Raw genomic sequence first — 23,851 nt, 5'->3', positions numbered from 1 at the left:
CAACTGTGGTTGAACATTGCCAACTAATATCACCGTAATGACTCACTTAAACACTCTTGTATGTTCGAACTGAGCTAGTTATTCAGCTATAGGCCAAAAGTCGCATTGATATCTTAATATGGATTGAAAAATTTACCGCACTAAACTTTAATGAAAGCATGATTTTCTTAAACCTGGACCATAGAGTTTATTTATGTAGCACAGTTTGGTTTAACTACATTTTCTTGATTCTGTTATTGGTTTTCTATGATTATTGAAGAGTTTATTTAGGTAAGCAAGCTTTTCCATTACATGTAAAACACAAAAGTGATATTGTATCTAGTCCTTTATTTAAAAACGATAGATCAATGTTGTCACGGTACAAAACTAACATCGAGCATAAAATGATAATCATGTGTCACATACGTGTCACAAGTAACAAATGCAAGTCATAATTGCCTGTTGGTCTGGGGCGGACATTTTATAAATGAATTTAGAAGAGCAGCAACGACACCACTTGCATTACATTCCAGATGTTAAATCTACATCATATGCAAAATTCGAGGAAAAATGAACGAGTCAGTTTTATTTTAGGGCCATTTGTCTATAACTGGTCTTTACATGTAGCCCTATAGAGAGAGTGCCCGTTGAGGACGCTATAACCCCCATTTTAGGAACAAAAATGTGATTTAAAAAAAACTGACCCGTGCGAATTTTCTAAAATTTTCAGAGTATGTAGTATGAACACGTAGAAATGTAATCAAGTAGTTGCTCTACCTGCTCTTCTCCGAATAAATAAAAAGTCCTTTACCTCAATGATAATGAAACCTCGTAATAAAGCAGTTCATTATTGAAGTTTGGCATATTATGTTACACTTTCGAGATATATTGTGACATTAAGTGGTCTAGTATTTGCTCAAACAAACCAAACTTAATATAGATATCTCATACTCACGGGTATAAATTTTGTCGCGGTACAAAATATACATAACACATCCCCTGTGAAGATGATAATTTTGTGTATTTTACGTGATAGCATTATATATTTTATAGTGATAAAATTACTTGCATTACTAAGACAGTTCAACCGTGAACCAACTTGACATATCTGTTACACTTTTGAGATATATCGTGACCTTTAGCGGTCAACTATTTGCCCAAACACTCGGTCTGTGTAAGAGTAATATTGTGTTCAATCTTCATGCGCATTGGGTTATTATAATGTGTGCTAATGTGGTTGCACATTACCAACTACTCTCTGTCAGCTACAGGCTAAAAAATCGGCTTGATATCTGAATAAGTATATTGGTGTTACCTTATTTTCTTAGTTCTCTCTTTTGTTTTTAATTAATCCCGGGCCATAAACTTTATTTAGGTAGCACATTTTTGCTTTAACTATACAGGGTGCACAACTTCTAAGTTCCCCCTAAATACTTTTTTTTTAAATCGAAAAATATTTGATGAAATGCAAACTTGTAAAAAGATTTCTGTTTTACACCTATGGCACAAACTATAGCGTCACATGTCATTGTGTTCAGTCACAATGGTTCATTATGTAAAAAAGAGACCGTTTTAAACTGTGTTGCACCTGAGTCCATAGGAGTCAACTCTTAAACAATACAGCAGGCCAGACCTATTCATGTGTTTGTTCAACAATATTCCTATGCCTTTGTACAGGAGCCAACCGTTGTCAATCCGTGGTGAATCCACACTTTGCCAGTAGCGTATACGCGAACGCAAGTTAATAGAAGCGTGTATACGCGATAAAAAGATTCAGAAATTTGCCATATCTGAAACTTGTGTGCGCTACATGTTGTTTTCATTATTTTGGAGGAAGCGGCCAAATATTGCCCTTTTATTCTGTAGGAATTCTTGTAGGTTTAGTGGCAATGACTAAACTGGTCATTCCTCTTGGAATAATCGTGTGAATTAGACGATCTTTATCTTGTTTTTGTCGTTGAAAGGAATTCAACCATGATTCACCGTTGTTCATCATCGATTAGCAACGTGCGAAGGGCAGCTAAAGCTAAAGCTAAAGCTAAAGCTGCCCTCGCGAAGTAAACCACGCAGACGACGCAGACGCCTCGTTGTTAATCGGTGATGAACTACGGTTGAAAATCCCTATTTACAGAAAATCTGACTGCTATGGGCTCAGGTGCAACTTTAAAACGGCCTCTTTTCTTATATAATTAACCATTGTGACTGTTGTGACAATTATGTGTGACGCTATAAATTGGTCTACAGGGGTAAACAAATATGCTTTACATATCTTTTTACATTTCGTAAAATATTTTCGACTTATTTTAGTATTGCTCTGATTTAGACTTATTTTAAAAAGTATTAGGGGGAACTTAGAAGTTGTGCTGATATTATATTCGACTTTCTATGATCATTAACTTGATTTTTTTTTAGTAACAAGCTTTTGCCTTTCAGGAAAAATAAAGGTGATGTTTAATCAATTCCTCTTTTGGAAAAACGATATAACAATTTTGTACAAAAACAGCAAACACGTCGCGAGTAAAGACGATAATCATGAGTCATTTACGTGCCACAAATACAAATCATAATTGCCTGACTCAATAAAACATTTTATCTGTGAAATTCTTAAGTTTTGCATACCTGTTACACTTTGGAGAAATATTGTGACATTTAGCGGTCGGAGGTTTGTTCAAACAGTCAAGTTGAGCCCTGAAATTCACAAGGTGAATAAGAAAAATAATATCTTTATTCAGATACCAAAATGTATACTACTTCATATAAAATCTGGGTTCTGGGGATGAGGCTATTAGCGATCGGGCTATACTCCTTTGATACAGAAGAGAAAGAAACACTAAGAAGTCAAATACAACAAACACAGCCGATGCTTTATACTTTAAGAAATGATATAAAACCATAGCTGCTCCTCATTCGTCAATCTGTAAGAATAATTTTTACCCTACGTTTTCCGATACTTTAAAAACTGCTTTAAGTACTTCAAAGGTTTACCTTCTTTGTGTCAGAATTAATATTATCATAGTAATTTTGTCTACCACAAGCAGGTTCTTCTGAAAAGCGAATACAACACCTTTTCTCATGTTTGGCTACGAGAGTTTCACTTTATACTATTTACCTAAAAGAAAGATAAACTACATATGCTACAAATGTTTTGTGTGACGATCCATCAAGCACTAGTATATAACATTCGTTAAATAAATCGAAGAAACGAAGTGTTTTTATCTCATAAATCTTTCCTTATGTTGTTTTTTTTAACCCGCTATGCATCGATGTCGGATACACACGTGATGCATAAATGTCAGAAGTGCGAAAAATGTTTTGATGGGTGCACGTCTTTTATTAATTGAATTGATGTAAAAAGCTTCCGGCGAGTCAAGTATTTTAAAATAATTCAAATCGACATCCAATGTTTCCTACTTGGTTACAGTATAGGTCTCACTCCTCAAACAATATTTGGTAGGAATGGTGCATTATTGAATGTAACAAAAATATACATTTGTACTGATTAATTGCATTCATTCGTTATGAATTCGGCAGAGTGACGAATGGAGCATTTTGAGCAAATTGGGTTATTGTATGATTGAGCAAATTGGGTTATTGTATGATTGTGATTATGTTTCAGGTGATCTTTCATTTCCACCAACAATTAATGATAAATCTTACTTCCGACGTAGATATTGAACTTGTGATTTGGACGAATCGCGCTGAAGTGCGATTAATGAATTTGACAAAGAGACGAATCGTATACAATTCAGGTTGATCTATTGTGTAGTTCAGCTGGCAACTCCGAATTTTGTACATGTACATGTACTATGGTGAAATTATGTGAGAGCGCCGTCGGAAAATTGGGAAATCATACACAAAATATGGACCAATATTGTTATTTCTACTCTAAAATCCTTCATTTCAACCAGAGTCTTCACTAAATATTACAAGAATGACTAATCATAAATTACGTTCCAAGTTTAGAATCTATAGCCTTAGGACAACCAAAGCCCCTAATCAAGTGTTATGCTATAGTTTAGTCGTAGTTGAATGCGGATTATTCCCCTCATACAACTCTTTGCGCAGCGGTGGACACTTTTTGGATTTAGCATAAAGCCGAATAGCCTTAAATACCGGTTTTAAGGGATCGGTTGTTTCGATTTGATTTTACATTTAAATTTTTGTTTTTATATCTGCCTCGGGCTACTTCGGGCATAGACAATCAATCATATTAGTCTATGCTATTCCGTCTGATTCGATTCTATAAATACATCCCTGAAGTATTATATTTTGTCTTATCCTATTCACTTACAAAGTAGTATCAGATGCACACAAACTATTGAACTTAGGAACGAAGAGATTAGAAGAAGACTTCTCTGTTGGTCCTAAATTCATTAGCACTCACGGCTATAATTATGTCTAATCATTGCTTTCTTTTAATGTATAACAAAGATGAAGATGATGATGATGATGATAATTCACATCGTATCATGATTCAATAGGATTTTACCTAGTCTTAAAGATGCTCAATCAAAAGCAATGCTCAATAGTTTTCATTAATTAACCCATTTATGCAAATAACATTTCCATCTATAAATTAGTACAAGGTGTCCCATAAAAAGGTTACATGTAGAAAATGAACCGCATTTTGTGATGGTACAATATAACAAAGTCATTTTTTCAGATATTATTTATTTATCCTTCTTGTAATTGTCTGCTAAGTTTCAACTCCGTATCGTAAAAGCTACTTAACTTTATGAGCGCAAGATGACAGAGGTGTCACGAGTGGCTAACCATCAAAATATTGCACAACGAAAGTTGAACACATGCACACCTTTGTTTTCATATTATTTCTTTATCATATTTTTTTCCATGGTAAAACTTATTGCCCAAAAGAAACATGTTGAAAAAATAAATATTATGCACTGAAAATAAATCAGTTCTAGAAGCTAGTAGTTGAAATTGCAGTTGAAATTTACGCCACGAATCTGAGTTAATTTGGATGAGACATTGCAACATTTAATTAGTTTTAGGATAATACAATTGTTGTTTAATTATTATTTAATGAATTAAACAGCAGATACTGCATATCGAGGGTTTGTTGGAAGAAAGGAATATTTAATAGCTGCCAGATATCATCGGACGGGGTGTGTCAAAAGTTAGGTCTTAGTAATAGGAAACTTTCTTTCCCGAATGCATCATGTCAACAATGCCTAGAAAAGTTGCCGTTTGCCTAGTAAAAGTACCGTAATTTTTTGCCATTTTGGCGATTTTTTTTCTGCGGTCCTTTTACGCACTACTATTATACACCAATCAAGCAAGAGTCGTTAGAAGTTTGATTGACAGTGATGTAAGACGTAAACTAGTATTTTAAATTCTGTCTTAGATTATAAAACTGCAATATCTACAAAAAATAACATTAGATAATATATAGTTACCACCATAGAAGAAGACATTTTTGAATGTGTTTTGGTCAGAATGTTTTCAAACAAATGTCAGTATCCGGTAACTAGTAGTGGGCTGTTACATCTGAAATTCAAACACCCCTTATGGAAGATATGACCTTAATCTCCCACACACGGGAGGTATTGTATTGTTTCTATTTTGTATTATTTTCTGACTTATATTCTGTGTAATTTGCAAATGTTGTTTTACTGTTGGGTGTTATTGGTTTACTTCTCACCATTGCCCTTACACTGTTTTCTTGGTTATTGTTGTTTTGATATAGAAATACAGTTGATACTATTGATAATATATACACAGTGAAGAAAATGTTTGCAGTATACTCAAAGACATGTCAGATATGTCCAAAGGCGACAGAGAGTTAGAGCTTCAATATTAAAAATTTAACGAAAATATTCTTTCACCAAAGTACCACTCCACATTAGTGTGGTAAATATTTATGGTATGGAAGACAGGTGCACTATGGCTTCCGTGTCAAATTTGATACAAAAGCAAAACACAATTTTGGTGAAAATTACTTTAACATGAAATCGTACCAAGAAGGTAATTTGAGTTAGTAATCAAGCCCATGCGTTACACAGCCCTTATCCAACTTGTCGTATTTTACTAACATTTTAGCTGATAAACAGGAACAATAACCCACTCCAAGAACTCATTCAATTGTATCCATGCAAAACACACACTGCCCCTGATTGTATGAAAAACTGATTAACTGGTCAGGGACCAATAACATATTTTTTCAGAACAACAGCCGGTGAAGAATCGGAAACTTAGTCATTATCTTATTTTTGTTTTCTTTTACTAGGACGAGAGATTGCAACAAATCAAGATTAGTTGCTGGTTAAAACAGGTAAGATGATATCAATTTAACATTTTTACAATGTCAGAATAATTAATAGCAAAAATGAGTTAGCTTCGTTGAAAAGGAAGACATGTAGGCCTAATACTTAAATGCTCTGCTTCAAGATAAAAAGTCCAAGTTTTGAGATATGTTTTTCAAAATATCAAGAGCTATCTTACGAACCACTGAACCAATACTAGGCTTGTTTGTACTCATTTTAATACATTTTTCATGCTGATTCCAAATATGGTCATGACAATTTACAATGAATTCTGATTTTTTTTTTAATTTTTAAAAACACATTTGAAATGTCTCGTCTGCAGTCGACTACCGCGTGGAGAGAGAGTTCAAAGATTTTTGAATTTTATAGTATTTGAAAATATAGTACTTTTGAAGCTAACTTGCAAACGTGCAAGCAATCTGATAAAGACAAATGCGGATTAGACAGCAAAAAGTAGATAGATGAGAAGTACTTTCGTACTATTATGACTTTTGAGCGAGGTTGTCGAATTCTGCATGTTAGCAGTACAACAAGGATAACGTTTTTCACCTTCAAAATAGATTATTTACATGTTTCATGCAATAGACATGACATAATGTGATAAAATCGGCCTATATATAATTCTTGATCGCTTGGTGATGCAGATAGATACAATATTTAATACAGAAAATCTCTGAAAGCCTTTAAAATTGGTGTTTCCGGAAACAAAATACTGCACTTTTAATTCGATTTACCATGCTTTTGATACATGAAATAATTTTACTGTGTATGGCTCTACACTGTTAGCATATACTTGGCAAGTGTTACACATTTTAAAACCATCTCGGGCTGAAATGAAATTAATACCAAACTAAATGCACCTCTAATTTCCAATATTGTAAAATTGATTTCAACGTGACCTTTTTGTAATGTATGTAATTACCACTTTTGCTATATGCATATCCATTGTTTAATATTGTATTTCCAGTGGTTTCCCTGTTTGTCTCTTCTACAATAATTTTGTCCGTCTATAAAATTGTCACCATGCTGCACTAAAACGACAAGTATTCATAATATTGCTGTATTTATGATATTTATGAACACAACTGCCAAATAGGAATGCAACATAAGATCCAGCTGAATTGTTTTGAATGCATATAAAGTTATACATTGTAGCCATAAACATCAAAACTAATAGGTAAAGCAATCATTATGCTATATAGCCTGTCACTGTATTTTTATTTCCCGAATGGGCTATTCCAGTTTAATTCCATACACCTCGTATGAAATACATGACCATAATCGTCCACACAGTGGTGTAGAATTCAAAATAGAGACACCCATTCAGGTAACTTTATTTGAAATTCACACTTCCTGTATGGGAATGTCATGTTTTCCACAGGGGTTCTATGGATTTATAATGGGATGTCCTTAATGTATTATATCCTTAGTGCGGTAGTCAAGTCAATATTTCTGTAATTCATTCTTTGTCTCTTTGATAAATCTCTCTTAAGCTGAACGTATACTCCATCGAGTAGAGCGCTTTGTCCTAAGAAGCTACCTTATTGAAAACAAAACTCTCGTCGCTCATAACGGAGTCTCCTTTGCCCAGTGAGAAGTATCTTATGTCTTGACAAGCTCATTTTTCGATTCAAAGCAATGAAGTGTGACGTATTAAGATATGTTTTGTTTTTCTCGAAAGATTTACCTCGCAGAAGTCTATAATGAAGGTAAAGTTCAAATAATGAAGTCACTTCCTCAATTTCAATATTGTATGCGCAATCTATCGCCAGGAAATGTGCATTCAATATATTGCGAAATATAAAGACCTCTTTGGTTTACTTTAATCAGGTCATACGATTATTCCAGTATATCGCAATTGTGATAAATATTCGGTTCCATACAATAACACGAATTGTCATGCTTTCATTTTCTTTCCACTGTCACATAACAAAACTATCATCTGTGCAATCCGTGTTTCTATTATGTCTCTTGAGTGTCGTGAAACAAAGTACAACATTACATGAAATTACCATTACCACTAGAAAGTCCCTACAGAATGGAGAATCCACTTACATATAATTACAATCTTATTGAGTCAGTAGACTTGATATTCTGATCAGATTAATAACATCAACGAAACATATTATTTTACAGTTTCCAATAAATTTGTCATCAGTAGCTTCAATGCAAATTACACAAAACCATACCTGTTCGATACTAAATGACATGGTCGAGAAAATGACTCTTAGAAGGCGTCATATTATTTGTATTTAAGTTAATTTGGTATGTAAACATAAACGACGTTAAATTTTTTGCAAAGTTAAGACACCCACAAACCACATTCACTTCTTCTAATCATGTTGATTATCGTAGAATGTACCGGTATATGGCCAACTGAAAAATATTGCTCTCTGTCAGATTTAACTATTCCCATTTTGCCTTGGACATTTATTTCGTCAAATTATATTTGTGTACAAATTGAGGGCGCTATTTACGCATATTTTTAATTTAATTTAGCCAAAAATATAAGTTGTAATGTCCCTTACATTTCATGGTAAAAAGGTTTGTGAAAATTTACTTGTTATCTGTTACTCCTTTTCTGATGTTTTAATACAATTATACCAGTGTCTACTCCTTGCAAAGATGAAAACAAGATTTAAGTCATTACGTTCAGTCACAATGGTTCATTATGTAAAAAAGAGACCGTTTTAAACAGTGTTAAAAGGTGCAACTGAGTCCATAGGAGATGTAGTGATGTAGTGAAGATGATCCTTGGAATAGTTTTGATTCAGATGTCAATCAAGACATGGACTTTGGAGTTTTCGTGGATGCACGTCTGCTGTACTTTTACAATGATACTTATTTTTGAAAATCAATATATTAAATTAAAAAAGATACTCTGAACAAGTAAAGTTCATATACATGTTAAGTCCTTGGTTTGTTGTAAAAACATACTATACATACTATATTGCTTCATCAAATAGAAAACAACATGCATCCACTTAACGCTGCTCATTTAGCTTCATGAGCAACACTGTGTAAATAATATTAGATAATTTAATAGCATATGATATATCTTGCTTGTTGTCCTGACAAAAAGCCAAGCATGATTTATCTTTATCAAATTGACATATAATTTGTTATTGAAAATAAGTCATGCATCTTTACCAAAGAGAACATTGGTAACATGTCTCCAAAATATATATTTTACGTATCAAACAATTAAACAGAATTGCTTCGATTGAACATATCTGCTTAACTAAAGATTACTTGCTATATCATAATCATTTTTCTTGTGCAAATTTGGTTAAACAATACTGGCTTAGTTCAATGTTTATTCATTCACCCTAAATTTGTTGTGTGTTTTTAAGACAGTTTCTTATGTGTAAAACACACTGAAGACCTCAGAAACAGAATATTCTGAGAACATTATTTTTCATAATTGACAACAGTTAATATGAAATTAAAACAATAAATCATGTCAAACTTAGTTCAAAATCATTAAGACTAGTTGTCAACTAGTGACTTAGCGCTGCCCCAGATCAACTCTAAGTTTTGGCAAAATTTTAGAATGTTGCTAACTCTAACTGGGTTTTATGAATAAGAATTAGCAATCAGCTAGGCTTAGCAGCTTGCTAAAGTCAATTTTAGCTGTCAACTAGGCCTAGCGTGGTTTTATGAATATCAGCCCAGAACTTTGTTGGCTTTTAATTTTCCTTCGTAGGCCTACACAGTACCACTTGAATTCGTTGTTGAATCTGATGAGACAAATAATTAAGCAATGATTGCTCCATCATCAATCGGAAGGTCATGTATAGTCCCCCATTTGTAGAAATCATGAGTCGCTGTGATTGTTTACAACTTTACCGTGAGAAAATGCCACTGTATACCAAGAGAGGTACAAAATGGCATAGCATAATTTATGCATAGACCCATGTACTAGACGTTATACACTATGGGAAGCACCACTATATTTCCCGGGGGGAGGGGCTGGACTATATTTGAAGAAAAACAAAATGTCGCCCACTAAGGGGCTGTGCAATAATTATGAGCCCCCTCAGAATTTTCTGAACGGCACGCCAAAAATCGCTTGCCCCCCTCTCGGTTTGCCAAAATCACCTGCCTCCTCCCCCTCGGCCCGCCAAAAATCTTTGCCCCCCTTGCACATGCCAACAATTGTTTCCCCCCCCCTCGGCTGGCCAAATATTGCTTACGCCCCCCCCCTTTGGCTTGAGAAGTATTGCCCCTTTAGATCCTGTGCACGTGGGATGCTGGTGAATTGATATTCGATTTTGTCGAATCCCCCATTGAAAGTTGCAATGCCCCCCCTGAATAAGTCCTGGTTTAATAGGCTGGTCAAGTGTTTTGTTTTGTTTTATCTTTTTTTGCGCGTGTGTGAGTGTGTGAGTTGGTGGTTTGTTTATATAGGCCTAGGCCTAGTGGGATAGTAGTATGTAGTACGTAATTTTATCCTTCAAAACTTCAAGCCTGTAACCCCGGCAAGTCAACTGGGGTGTCCCCTAACTGCAGATACAAAAAACAAACAAAAACATGAATATTCAAAAAGAAAAAAAATACATTAGCCAGGCACTACTCCCCCCCCCCCCCCGCCCCGTCTTAAAGGTGCATCCCTAAAACCAATTACCATGGTAACAGTTGATGGGACGGTGTCAACATAGCATTGTATTCATCGGGAGTTTGTAAACAAAGTGGTTGAAACACGTGGCGGTGAACCTTTGTGCAGTACTGCTGCCGTACTTACAACCAATCACAACGTAGGAAAGACTTATCTAATTATCGTTTTATGAATGAAGCTGTCGTCAACATGTTCATACTGTGATCTAATTGGTTGGATTATTATGGAGTCAGGTTTATAGGGGTACTTTCCATCAACATTGCATGTTTTGAATCTCCCCAAACAGGTGTTCATTACAATTAGTTGAATGAATCTTGGTGGTATTTCTTTTTTTGCTGAAGCATAAAATGGTATCAGCCTATATTAGTACAAATAAAAAAAATAAAAAAAGCACTTTGGTATTAATATAGCCCCGGGAAATATAGCCCGAGGTACTTGCATCTCCACTCCAAGGAGGCCAAATATTGAGAAGGCCGCGAAAAAAAAACTTTCGAAGAGACTCAAAATATTATCCATTTCATATGTCATGATCCGATAGATGTTGTAGCCTATTCTTGTAAATGCACATCGGGACTCTGGACACCCAAAAGTTGACAGCCCTGATTGAATCGCCGCCGTATATTAACATCTATTAACTTATGGGCTAATCTGTTAATTCTGTTTACCACTGGCAAAGTGTGTGAATTGAACTCGGTTGATCGGAACTGTGTCTAGGCCTACTCTACCCTAATTGCCCACTATTAGATTTCCACTTCACACATTACTTTTGCCAGGTAAAATCAATAAGATTATAATAATCTGCATTGGGTTTGCCATGTCAATTACATATAATCAGATTTGTCATTTCACACATTACTTTTGCCAAGATTATAATAATCTGCATTGGGTTTGCCACGTCAATTACCTCAGATAATCTGCAGTTAGTTCACACATTAGATTTGGCATGCAGTTAAAGTCAATATGTTAATGTTAAGGTTAAAAGAGAGAGAGAGAGAGAGAGAGAGAGAGGGAGGGAGGGGGAGATATTGGTATATAAACTTGCAGAGGAAAGTTGTCCTCAGCACCACCAACCCCCCCCCCGCACTTGTTAGATTCTTGAGCAGTGGCGTAGCGTCATAGGGGCACAAAGGGGGCATCGATCTAAAAATTTAGAAAATCCGATAGGAAAATGGCCGAAAAATGGCTTGTGCCCCCCCCCCCCCCCATATGATGACATACGCTACGCCACTGTACTTGAGCGCTCTGGGACAAAAATCGGGGTCAACAATTCACAACTTCCGTCAGCAAAAAAGTTTGTGCCCCCCGGGGTCACTCCGATTGTGGCCTGTACACCATCCGCGATAATGAAAACGCGTAAAAAGGGTCGTTTTTCGTGGGAAGGCACGATACGCGCGTAACGCGTTTAGGGTGTCAAAAACATGAAATATTGGAAAAAAGGGTAGCAAAATTGCAATTGCTAATACGCGGAAATAAAATTTAGGGTATGAAATTGGATGCAAGGAATAAAATCCCTGTTTAGGGTATCGTTTTAGCCAAGGGTTAAATCCTTGTTTAGGGTGCTTTTCAAAAGTTGATTATCGCGGATGGTGTACAGGCCGCAATGGGAGTGACCCCCCCCCCCCGTCCCGAAAACCTTGCTACGCCACTGTGTAGTAGACAAATGAACTAGACATTATTATTACATATTATTAGCCAGCAATATTGTTGAGAAACTGTGACAACGTGACTGCCTCACCCACCCCACCCCGCCATTAATATCAGATACCCCAATAACAATCTGTGCAATAATTTTGAGCCGGGGGAGGGGGGGGGGTAAAAGTTTTCAAATGGGGTGCCAAAACTCCCACCCCGAGCCTGCCAACAAATATTTGCCTTCTCCTCCTCCAAACATGCCAAAGTTGTTGGGATCCTAATTTGCAAAAAAACCCAACTTTTTTTAGAGCATTATGAATGTGTGCCAACTTCCCCTTCCCCAGCTTGCCAAAATTGCCCCCCCCCACCGGTTTCCCTCCTTCCGGCTGGCCAAAAGTTCTTACCCCCCGGGCTTATAATTACTGCACAGCCCCTGATGTGAACTCGTTTCCCACACGGTTAACCGGTTGTCCCGGACGGCTATACACATTGACCACAAAGACCGCCGCCCGGCGTTACCATGGTTACAACTCGATGCATAGCACCTGCCAATGATGGGACTTTCCTTTTTCGAACCGTTAACCGGTTCCTTCAAGCTAGATCTAAAACTATATCGCATCCTTGTATGTTGGTATAATAAAATAATCGATCAGAGGTAACGTTTGGGGAATAAAATTAAAAACTTTTTTCGGTACAAAATGAAAGATGTGAAGTAACATGTCGATATTCAAAAATGAAAACGTAACAGTACGGACCCGGGGGGGGGGGCACTTCAATTTGAAATGGATAGGCAGGCGCGTATTTTGGGGGGGGGGGCTTTGGTGGCGCCAGCCCCCCGGGGTAAAAGCAGGTGCGGCCAAAATGAAGGGGCGGCGGAAGAAGAAGGGGCGGCAAAAACGAAGGGGGCGGCAAAAAGGAATTAGTAAATAAAAAAAAGGGCGGAAAAATTTGATAAAGCATACAAAATTTTGAAAAAATGGTACTATACATGAAAATGTGCTGCTTTTAGGGCGCTAGCGCCTGAAACCCTTTTTTTTTTTTTGCTCTTCACTTTTCAAACGACCGAGAAAAAAATTGGGTCAACCTTTGGGCGACAACGGTACGCCACTGATAGGGCTGGCACTTTCGCACTAGGGCCATTCGGTGAGAGCAAAATGTAAAAATATGGGGTCATTGGGTGAGAGCATGATTTTGGCATTCGGTGAGAGCAAAATGTAAAAAATATGGGGTCATTGGGTGAGAACATGGCTTTTTTTTAAGTGGAATCTTTGGGTGAGAACCGAAACAGCTCCACAGAAACCTCGAAAATCGAATTCCTAGTTTTTCTTTGTTTTTTCAAAATAAGTAACAAAATCAGTGATAAATGAAAGTTGCTGTTCAAATTGAACTTGTATTAAAGGGTCTTTGGGTGACAGATTAAAAATAGGGGGTCATCGGGTGACAGAGCATGTGTTCGTAAAAAAATATGGGGTCTTTGGGTGACAGCGATGTTGAAAAGGGGGGTCTTAACAGCCCTACATACGCGTCTCCTCCAAAGTTGGAGTGCCCCCCCCCCCCACGCCCCCGGAGTACGGACGACTCCTATCTCCCAATAGATTATTTTTTGGTTGGCAAAAAACATGAAAAACCGCGATAACACAGGAAAATCCCCAATCAGAGTGCATGTAAATAACATACTTGACCCGTTGATAAACCTATCATATTGGCGAGCGGTTGGGGACCATGTGCATGTAACCATAGTAACCAGACGGAACGGCGACAACACAGGTGTGCGTGTTTACAAAGGAAAATAAGGGGGTCATTTATAATATATATTTTTGATGACCAAAATGTAGGGAGTCACAAAATGACCACATATTGTGTGTTTTAAGCCTGTTTAGGGGATAAGGTGTATCGGTGGTGGTGGTGGGGAGAGGGGGGGTTGGAGGTCATAAAATATTTGTTGTCGAAATAGGGTGTCGCAATTTTATTGGCGCCGACTTTTTGTAAATTTGGAACCTCCGCCGCGCCCCCTTCCGAAGAAAATGCCAGCCCCCTAAACGTGCGGTGAAAATTTGATGGAAAAGTTTCCTCTGCACCCTAATCTCCCTCCTTTTTTGTTAGATTCTTGAGCTCTGGACACCCCAAAATCGGGGTCAACAGTTTACAACTGCCGTTCCATTGACAAAAATATAGCAATTTTGTGGCCATCCCATCCCCCATCCGTTCCGAAAAACTGGCTATATACACGCCACTGTGTACTCCCCATTCCAGATAAATACAGAACTAATTTAATAAAAAAAAAAAATATTATCCTGTTTTGCCAAATGAAACATAGTTAAATCCTAATCCTAAAGTCATAACTAGCAATAAAAGTCAAATTTTAATATTTAGCCCCCGGGATCTACGCCTATGGTGGAATAGATTGCTAATGGGATTGGAAAAATATTTTCTTGGAAGTAAAGTGAATCCGAAACATTCTCCGCCCCCCCCACCCCGGCTCATAACTATTTGCACAGCCCATGCCCAGGTCTGGCACAGCCCCTGATAATACATGTAGTGATATGAACTCGTTTCCCACACTGTGATTGGTTGTACGTCCAGGGTTGTGTACCATATACCCATGATATACCAGACATCGACCACAAAGACCACCGCCCGGCGTTACCATGGTTACAACTCGATGCATGGTACATAGTACATTTCAAGCCATTTTTGCGATGGATGTTAATATCCGATGATGTACCTGAATGATAGTGAATTGGGATTCCCTGGCGGGCCCACCGCGCTGAGCGCTGGCGGGATCTATCATTCTATGTCAAGGCTGTGTTCATTGAATTGAATTTTCTAGTGTAGTCAGCCAGAACATTAGAGATCCGAACTTTTTGGAAACATTATATCAGCACAAAGGCGAAATAACGCTGCCTCCTTCACCCTGATTTTCAGTGATATCCGATAGGCTTCGTGTGAGGTTAGCAACAAGATGGATGATGTTTCGGCTCATAGTAGGCATCGGGCAGGCGAGCAGCAGTGCAGGGCAATATCCATGGATCGCACAAGGGATACCATCACTGATCCTTGAGCGCCCATGCATGGTCCATCATACTCATAGACTCTATCCATATGTGACGCTTTTTTGGACATAGGATATACCAAAGATAAAACGATGACTACGTATTTAAAATGGAAATACAATGCAACATTCACTCTAGGGTCTATGGAAAAAATAAATTAATGACCCTATACCATCGGTGTGCATGTGTTGTCATGATGAGATGGAGAACAAGCATGACAAGTATCTGACAAGAAAAAATGCTGTCATCGGACGACTAAAAAAATGTAGTTGGGACATGTGGCAAAAATACGAAAAACACTGCTGAAACGTACACAAATTATGTCTTGAATTGAAAAAAGCAATAGGCCTACAAGCAATATAATTGCAGGTAAGAAATGTGCCTATAGGCCTAAATTATCACAAGTCTTGTGATAATTTAGACCTATATCTTGCACATGAAGACGTATGTCTATAATACCAAAATAAATTTACCTTCAACTTGATCCCTTGATGTTTCAAGTTGAACTTCTTGTTGATTTTTAAAGCGGGTAGACCTACACGATACGATGTGTCGATCGAATTCAAATTATTGTTCAACCTTCAAGGATCGAATCATCAATAGGACCTTTTAAGAAACTGCTTTCATTTTTATTTAATTTTAGCATTACTAGAGTGCAGCGAGTGGAGATTCAACACGGCGAAAATATATCACGACTGAAGAGTTTGGCTACCTGGCCCGCTAGCATCAGGCTGCTCTCTAGGCTCGCTACGCTATGTACAGCTCATCAGCTGGCCGGGGTTGCGCGACCTCCATCTGTATCACTGGACTGTGCTGTCGATGCTTCCACGAGTCCCTGGTCTCGATGCCGGGGTACACGCAAACTTTAATATTGAACCACATAACAACAAACAGTAAATTAGAGCCAAGAATTTTTTTCTTTTTCCCCCAAGAGGCGAGGTCCAAAGAAAATAACTAATAATTATAGGCCTATCATGATTTTTTAATTATTTTGATCTCTATGTGTGTTTTGAATTGATGTTGTTCAGTTTTCCGTTTTGTTTCAGAAGAAATCGCTGGGATGTCATAAAATTAATATTCAATTCAATTAAAGTTTATCGCAAAGGTATCATAAATTGCATAGTTTCACCAAAATAGATGGTAATATCCACAACCATAGGATGGTGATAGCAATAACTAAATATTTATCACGACATGCCATATGAGTTCACTTTTTACTTGGCTATTACTAATATATAAGTATAAAAGCTCGGAACACGATACCCGTACCGGAGCTACCCGGACACTGAGCACAGTACACCTTGTGATCAATCGCTAGCATACTAAACATAAATACAATTATATGTTAATTATCAACTCCACAACATCATACAGTTATATGTAAATTATCAACTTCACAATATAATCATGATTTAAGATATTGAGTGGACATGAGTTTCAAATCAGTGATAACACAAGTGACAATGTTTGTTCTTCCTTGCTGCCAACTAGGTATGTAAATAGATTTGTGCTTGCAGCTTACCGCGGAAGGCTTCGTATTGAGTTGATGCGATGGTGTTTATTGATCAGTCTCACACTCTCGTGATCAAACAGATTAGCTGATAGCAACTAATTGGGTCGGCGGCCTGCGGTATAAAAAAACCAATGGATTCGCGATATGCGGCGGGTCCGTTCTACTGCAGGAAACCTTATAAATAATATTGTCAGTCTACCTTAAATAGCGCCATCAGTGTTTGCCCTTTCTTACAAAATGAATACATTTAAAATGCGTTCAAACAACGGGGGACCACTAACACATATTTATTATATGACCTCGGTAGAGATTGTTGGAACGTTGCAATTGGGGACTACTCTACTGAAGTCAATACATGTATATGCGAGTTTGGACCATCATTCTTTAACATTTGTTTCGCAGCAACCAAAAAGCACTTCTGCATGTCTATGGGTTATATAATTTGCCAACAAAATGTCAAGGTTTGACCTTTTATAATTAAAATACCGAAGTTTGAAACTAATTATATGGATACTTGTTAGGAATAATTTGATTATTTTGAGAGGAAAAAAATCGATATTTGACTTGTTGCCTCACTTGTTGCGAAGAATCTGCAGCATCCCCAGAGAATATGTCTTACCCTTCCCATAATGCATTTCTTCCATTTCAGTATTCTATACTACATACATTTTAAGTTGCTGGTAACCAGTATTTCAAGAAAGGGTGTAGCTTTGAATTGATGTGATGAGATTCAATTTTATTCAATATCTATGCTGACCAACAGATCGTTCTACGGTTTCACGATTTAAATTACTATATGACCCGAGATTGCCGAGAATGCATTGAGACATACAGCACGCATGTAAAATGTTCCAAAGGTTAATGATCGAGAATGAAAAGAACAGATTAACTTTATCATGTTTGTCTCCCTATACATAAGTGTGTATATTTATGGCCTTTACAATATTTTCTTACGGTCTTGATTAGGTATGAGGTATATATTAAAATAACAAATAGTTGTATTAAATGAAATTCTAGCTCAAATAAATCGTCTTCATTCAATTGTCTATACTGTGTGCATATTTGTGCTATCTTTAAAGTGAGTAAAGCAAGTATAAATACATTTAGCTTGTCAACATTCCACAGGGGAACACGTTATGAAGTATCTATAATTAGTGAAAAGAGCGGCCAACCAAAAGTAATTATCTTTAGTAGGCCCTATACGACAAACAAGATTTTCTCTCTGAATTGGCCGTATTTTACGTGTAAGAAAATCAATCGCATTATCGAGTTCACTCTAGCGTAAGTTTGGGCCCTATTTGACTCATTGGAACGTTTGGAAGGTAAAATGAATCAAGTATAGTACTGATATGCTATCTAGTGCAACATGAGTCCATAGTGATAAAAATGCCTCAATGAACAGAGCACATTCATATCTTACACATTTCTTGACTATCGACTCATATTTAGTCAGTCTATTCTCAAATTGAAAACAAAGGGAACCTGTACAATGTAATGGCGGTGTCATTTGATGAAATGTTTGGATGTATCATATTGTAAAGGATTCTGGGAAGTGTAGGAAGCTTCTCTGAGGATCACCAATAACACTAAATTCCTTTTATTTGAGAACTATATTTTATTAAAAACCTCTGGTGGTTCTTCTTGTTCTCACACTCTGTGACGTCCTATTGTAGTATCATCTTATAAAACCTTTTGTAGCTACAAAGCATTTGATATTTGTGATACAGTCAAGGCAAGATTAAAGAATGACGTTCAAGCCCTTAATTAAAATTGAAAAATAACAGAGGCCCCACGACGTTAGCTGAAACATGAGGAAATTAGATTGAACATACGGATAACTCATGTGACATTATAAGATCGATAACATCCATGTTGGTGGAAATTCAGTTCCTTTATTAAACAGCATACCTACTGCTGCCTGAATCAAGGTTGCTTTGCAACATGGCAGGATACTGCAATGCGGAATGCATGGATATAGTATGGCAAACATTCACTGGTATACAGACAGCAAAATAATTAAGGTACCAGCTATTTTCACCCCTGTATGTCATGCATAAAGACAAATATGTCAAAAGTATAGACCAGAAGCCAATTCTGCACCCTTTAGCTCTGATTCAAAAATTACATTTGAATGTTCTAATCAATGGAAAGCACTGAGTTAGTTATCTTTTTCGAGAACGCTTTGTGTACGCATAAATAGAGCGTCCAATGGAGCAAATTGCAACTTTTCGATGTGCATCTTCCTTGGGATTCTGAATCATCGTGTCTTCATTCCTTGACATATTTCAATGCATAAGGTCTTAATTGACTGCGGTTTCTATTTATGACATATCTGTCTTTGTTTAGGATAGACAGAAGTGGAAATAACTGGTCCCCTAATTCTTTTGAAGACTGTATATGTCTGCTAAAATTGAAAATTATCAGTATTTACATTAAGTACACTGCAAATTGGCCAGAACACATGGAACGCGTTCATTAATGTAACGGTTTTTTAACACATGACACGTGTTCAACTTATTTAAAGAACACTAGTGTTAATGTAGAGAACACAGGTGTTATTACCTCAAAACACTAGTGTAACGTGTTCTAATCCTTTAAACACTGGTGTTCAAAATTACTATCTATGAACACCTCGGACACATTAAAGAAATGTAACGGTTTTTTAACACATGACACGTGTTCAAACATTGATTTTCAGAATGCTGGTGTTCAACCTTTATTTATACATTTTCAAAATCTCATTACTCGACAATAAACAAATGCATGGTAGTATAAACAAGATAATGGCGGTGTTCAGAAGGATTCCGATGAAATCCGAGAGTTTTCACCTAAGGCAAGCCCAATGCTCGAACCCTCGCCGATCGTATCTCCCGGCTGACAGCGCAACGCCTATAACCGCTCGGCCATCTCGCCCTCTTATGTCTCTTCGATGCTTGTTCATCGCTGTCAACAGATATATGGATTCCCAAAGTTGCCCTGAATTTCATTCTTCCCTAAATCCTTCTTGAAAAGGACAGTTTGGAATAGCGTTTCCACGTTGCATCGCCATTGTTGTTGTAGTCACTTATATCCCTCCTTCAAAGGAGCACCGTGTATTTTTCGCTGACACGTCGCAGCTCTCCAACGCCTCTATCTGCTCATCCACATCGGTATCATTACCTCATGCGTTCCATTTTTGAACACCAGTATTCAATATAATCATTCAGAACACTTGTGACACGTCTGATCAATACTGTGTGTTCTACATTATACTAAAAGAACATTAATGTGCTAGGCTTATCATATTTTCAAAAACACTAGTGTTCTAAAGAGGCAAATAATTATGAACACCTCGGACGCGTCTGAGAAGCGTCATGTGTTCGGGAAAATTTGCAGTGTAACTGAATCGTGATTTATAGTTTGTCTTTCATACTTTAAATTAAATTTACTATGCACTACCAATTGCCGTGTGTTAGAAAATTGAAAAACAGTCACCTACCATATATCGGAGAGATAGGGGACTATTTAAAATAGTTGAAGCCTGCTTTTTTTTATAATGGAATTGAATACATGCAGAATTCATTAAGTAGTAAACATATCTGTGTATCCATATCTGTCAATAAATATTCCATTTGAACAAATTGCTTTTATTGCGTTTTATTGAGTTTTTTTTAGCAAAATGCCTGATAATATTTCATTGAAAACAAAATGCAAAATATACTTAAAATGATGGTGTTTTTTGAAGACGGTTTTTGTTGAAGGCGAGATATTGCTACTTAAAAATAATTTCTGTTTATAATGTTTAATATCTCGATGAGACGAGTGAACTCATTTTATGTCCTTGTGCCTAGTGTCTGCATGTAGGGCAGCTGGGCAGGGGTAGGTAACATTTATGAAGCCAATTTAATCAGCCAACCTGTTGCAGTGTTCGTGTCAGAGCAAATTATGTAACAAGTGATCGAGTTATAGGACCTTCCGAAATGGCCTTGTAGGACACATGAAAGACAGTATACAGGGAATATAGCTAGTTGGTTAACGGTGGGCTTACTGCAGCTAATGGGTAATATAAGGAAGAGGAGGAGGAGGAGGAGGAGGGGGAGGGGGACTTAATGACAGACAATGAAGAGATTCTAGTACACGAAGACTACATACATCAACGCAAGCAGTTGCCTCAAACAACTCACTTTAAATGTTGAGAACTACACTAGAATGAGAGCAAAATAACATTGCACTTTCTAGAGGCTGCCTAAAAGGGAAAAAACGTGACGTGAAGTACCGATTACTTAAAGGAACTTAAACAGAGACGTGAAGTTAATGATAAAAATGCTCTAGAGCTCACCGTATTTTTTCAAGTCGATCTTCAATTAAAATTATTTACATGTTCAGTCTTGCATTGTAGTTTCACCAAACACTCGTATCTAACAAGAAATTAACTCCTTCCCATGTGTATTATGCATATACTTTAGTAGAGATAGTAACTAATGAATACTGGGTTAATGTGAAATGCAATCACCGTCAATATGTGGCTTTTTAAAGGTATATATAAACAAACCCAAATACAGTTCATCCAAAATAAAACTGGGTATCATTTTATGTTCCTTTTACTTATCATTATGATATTTTCTGGTTTACGTGATTATGACAGCTTCATTTTTTATCTCATGAATAACATAAAAAGAACACAGTTTTAGAGTACATATCGTTATGATTACTCCAAGTATATTTTGAATATACGGGTATGGAAATGAATTCATAAAATAAGGTTATTTTATCGTTATGCTTGATTTCGTATTAAATTTCGTTCCGTATGAAAAAAATTGGACATGCAATAAACGTTCGATTTCACACAGTAATTTTGTCATGTTTAACATTTGCATAACATTTCAAGTATAAAAGCTGCAATTAGATCTCTGTATAAGAGCCATTATTGTGTAACTATAATCCCAGATTATTATAACAGTTTACGTCATATGAGCGTTATGAAGCGAAACCAAAAATCACGCGAAATTACCTCTACGGTAGAAAAAGTCCCTATAGAACAGTAAATCCACTTGAACATAATTACAATCTATATCTTCATCATAGTAATGACATATGAAGTTTTCCAAAGATAGTAAAGCTGATTTACACAATGTGCTAAATGTCAGGCCGAGAAAAGGACTCTTCGAGGATTTGTGCTCCCGGGCAGCGACTCTGTGTTCATTAATTTTCCATGAAACAATCTGAAAAGTAGTACGCCTTGAGCACAGTGAAATTAAAACCAATACAGACATCATATCCATTACTTTTTGAGTTGATTCAGTTGTAGTGATAATTACCCGGGGATAATTATACTCGTAACTTTAACTCCCTGAGCACTACATGCCGATCTAACATTGCTTCTGATTGGTCAATTACATTATATCTTCACTTTAATCACCAATCAGAATGGAGCTTTGCAAACAATTCAACCCGAATTTTTTGAATCACATTCACTTTAGCTAATCATTCTTATTATCGCAGAATGATAGAACAATAATTCTTCTTATACTCTGCAACAAGCAGTAATAATGTAAGTGATCGGTCAAATTTGGCTACTCCCACATTTTATAAATTGGTTTTTTTTTTTTCTGTTTCAACCTAAATTGCGGCCTTCGACATCCCAATATTTTAATATGATAATATTTATATATACCAATCAATTTGTTTTCTCAGGGGAGAAAGGATTTTATGGAATAACACTTTGGCAGCCTTAGTCAACAATTATGCCCAATCGTTATTCAATATTTAGATATAGTATTTGCCTTTTTCATGCCAAAAACTGTCTAACCTAATCTGACCACTAACGTAATGGAATATACTTATTTTCTTCTTTAATCGAACGAGACTGTCTGATAGTGGAACGTTGCAGTAAGAGGACACCGAGGCCACTGTTCCCATGTCAATATCGGGATCAATACGTCACTATTATATATCACATTGTGAATTTTGGAACATTCTTCTTTAACCTCTGTTTCCCACCAAATGAAGACTTTCGTGCAGTACTGGATTTTTAAATATTCCTCCGAAAAGCACTTTTGCATGTGTACGGTGTCTATAATTGTCGACAAAATGTCAAGGTTTGACTTGTTCACATTTAAAGTAAGGGAGCTTGATCGATATTTGTTAGCAATGATTTGATTTGTGAGGAAAATAATCGATATCTGACTTGTTGCCGACAACGTAGCGAAGCCTCTATAACATCGGTGCCGATGTAGATGTTTACATATTTGACCAACACATGTGAGCCAATGGTAAACTATCATTATAATTATATACGGTTCTTGTAAAATCATTAAATCAACACATATCATATTAGGTGAACTTGGATAAATCTCTCACCTTTCAACGACCAGATGTCATTAAACCGTATGTTTGTTTTTCACCTTGATTGTTATTTTCGTTTATAGCCTACACCCAAACTGCGGATTCTTATCCCATAATCTCTTCATGTAATCTTGTGACGAGAAAGTCTTTAATTATTAGTTTACTTCGAAGACTATTAAATGTCAAAATATTTCACTTTTTGATAATTTCCATAAACTTTGTATTATATCGCGAATTTCAAATATTCCAATTTATTGGATATCAGAAGGATATTCCTTGCATTTGTAATGTGCTCTCAGGTCCCACAAAATAGTGTGCAAATGTGGTTAATGTAGCTTCAGTACCTTATGAAAACGATAAAGATAAAGTAGCTGAGTGTTTTTCTTACAGATATAACCTAGGGACCAATTCCTTTCAGCTACGTCATTTATACATTTTATAAAGTAGA

General features: G+C 36.6%; 1 protein-coding gene across 2 annotated transcripts in view; it reads left to right on the top strand.

Annotated features, from left to right (window-relative positions):
- LOC140146062 (neuronal acetylcholine receptor subunit alpha-3-like) overlaps positions 1–23,851 on the top strand; it is a 141,307-nt gene that overhangs the window by 102,273 nt on the left and 15,183 nt on the right. For both annotated transcript variants that reach the window (XM_072167807.1, XM_072167806.1), the window contains one exon: positions 6,227–6,271. In XM_072167807.1, the coding sequence (XP_072023908.1) occupies positions 6,227–6,271 (45 nt within the window). The remainder of the gene's footprint in view (positions 1–6,226; positions 6,272–23,851) is intronic.

The sequence above is a fragment of the Amphiura filiformis genome, chromosome 2 (genome assembly GCF_039555335.1).
Source record: "Amphiura filiformis chromosome 2, Afil_fr2py, whole genome shotgun sequence".
NCBI classification, from domain to species: Eukaryota; Metazoa; Echinodermata; class Ophiuroidea; order Amphilepidida; family Amphiuridae; genus Amphiura; species Amphiura filiformis.
Note: the sequence above shows the minus strand (reverse complement) of the source record. Positions and strands in the feature narration are given on the sequence as shown.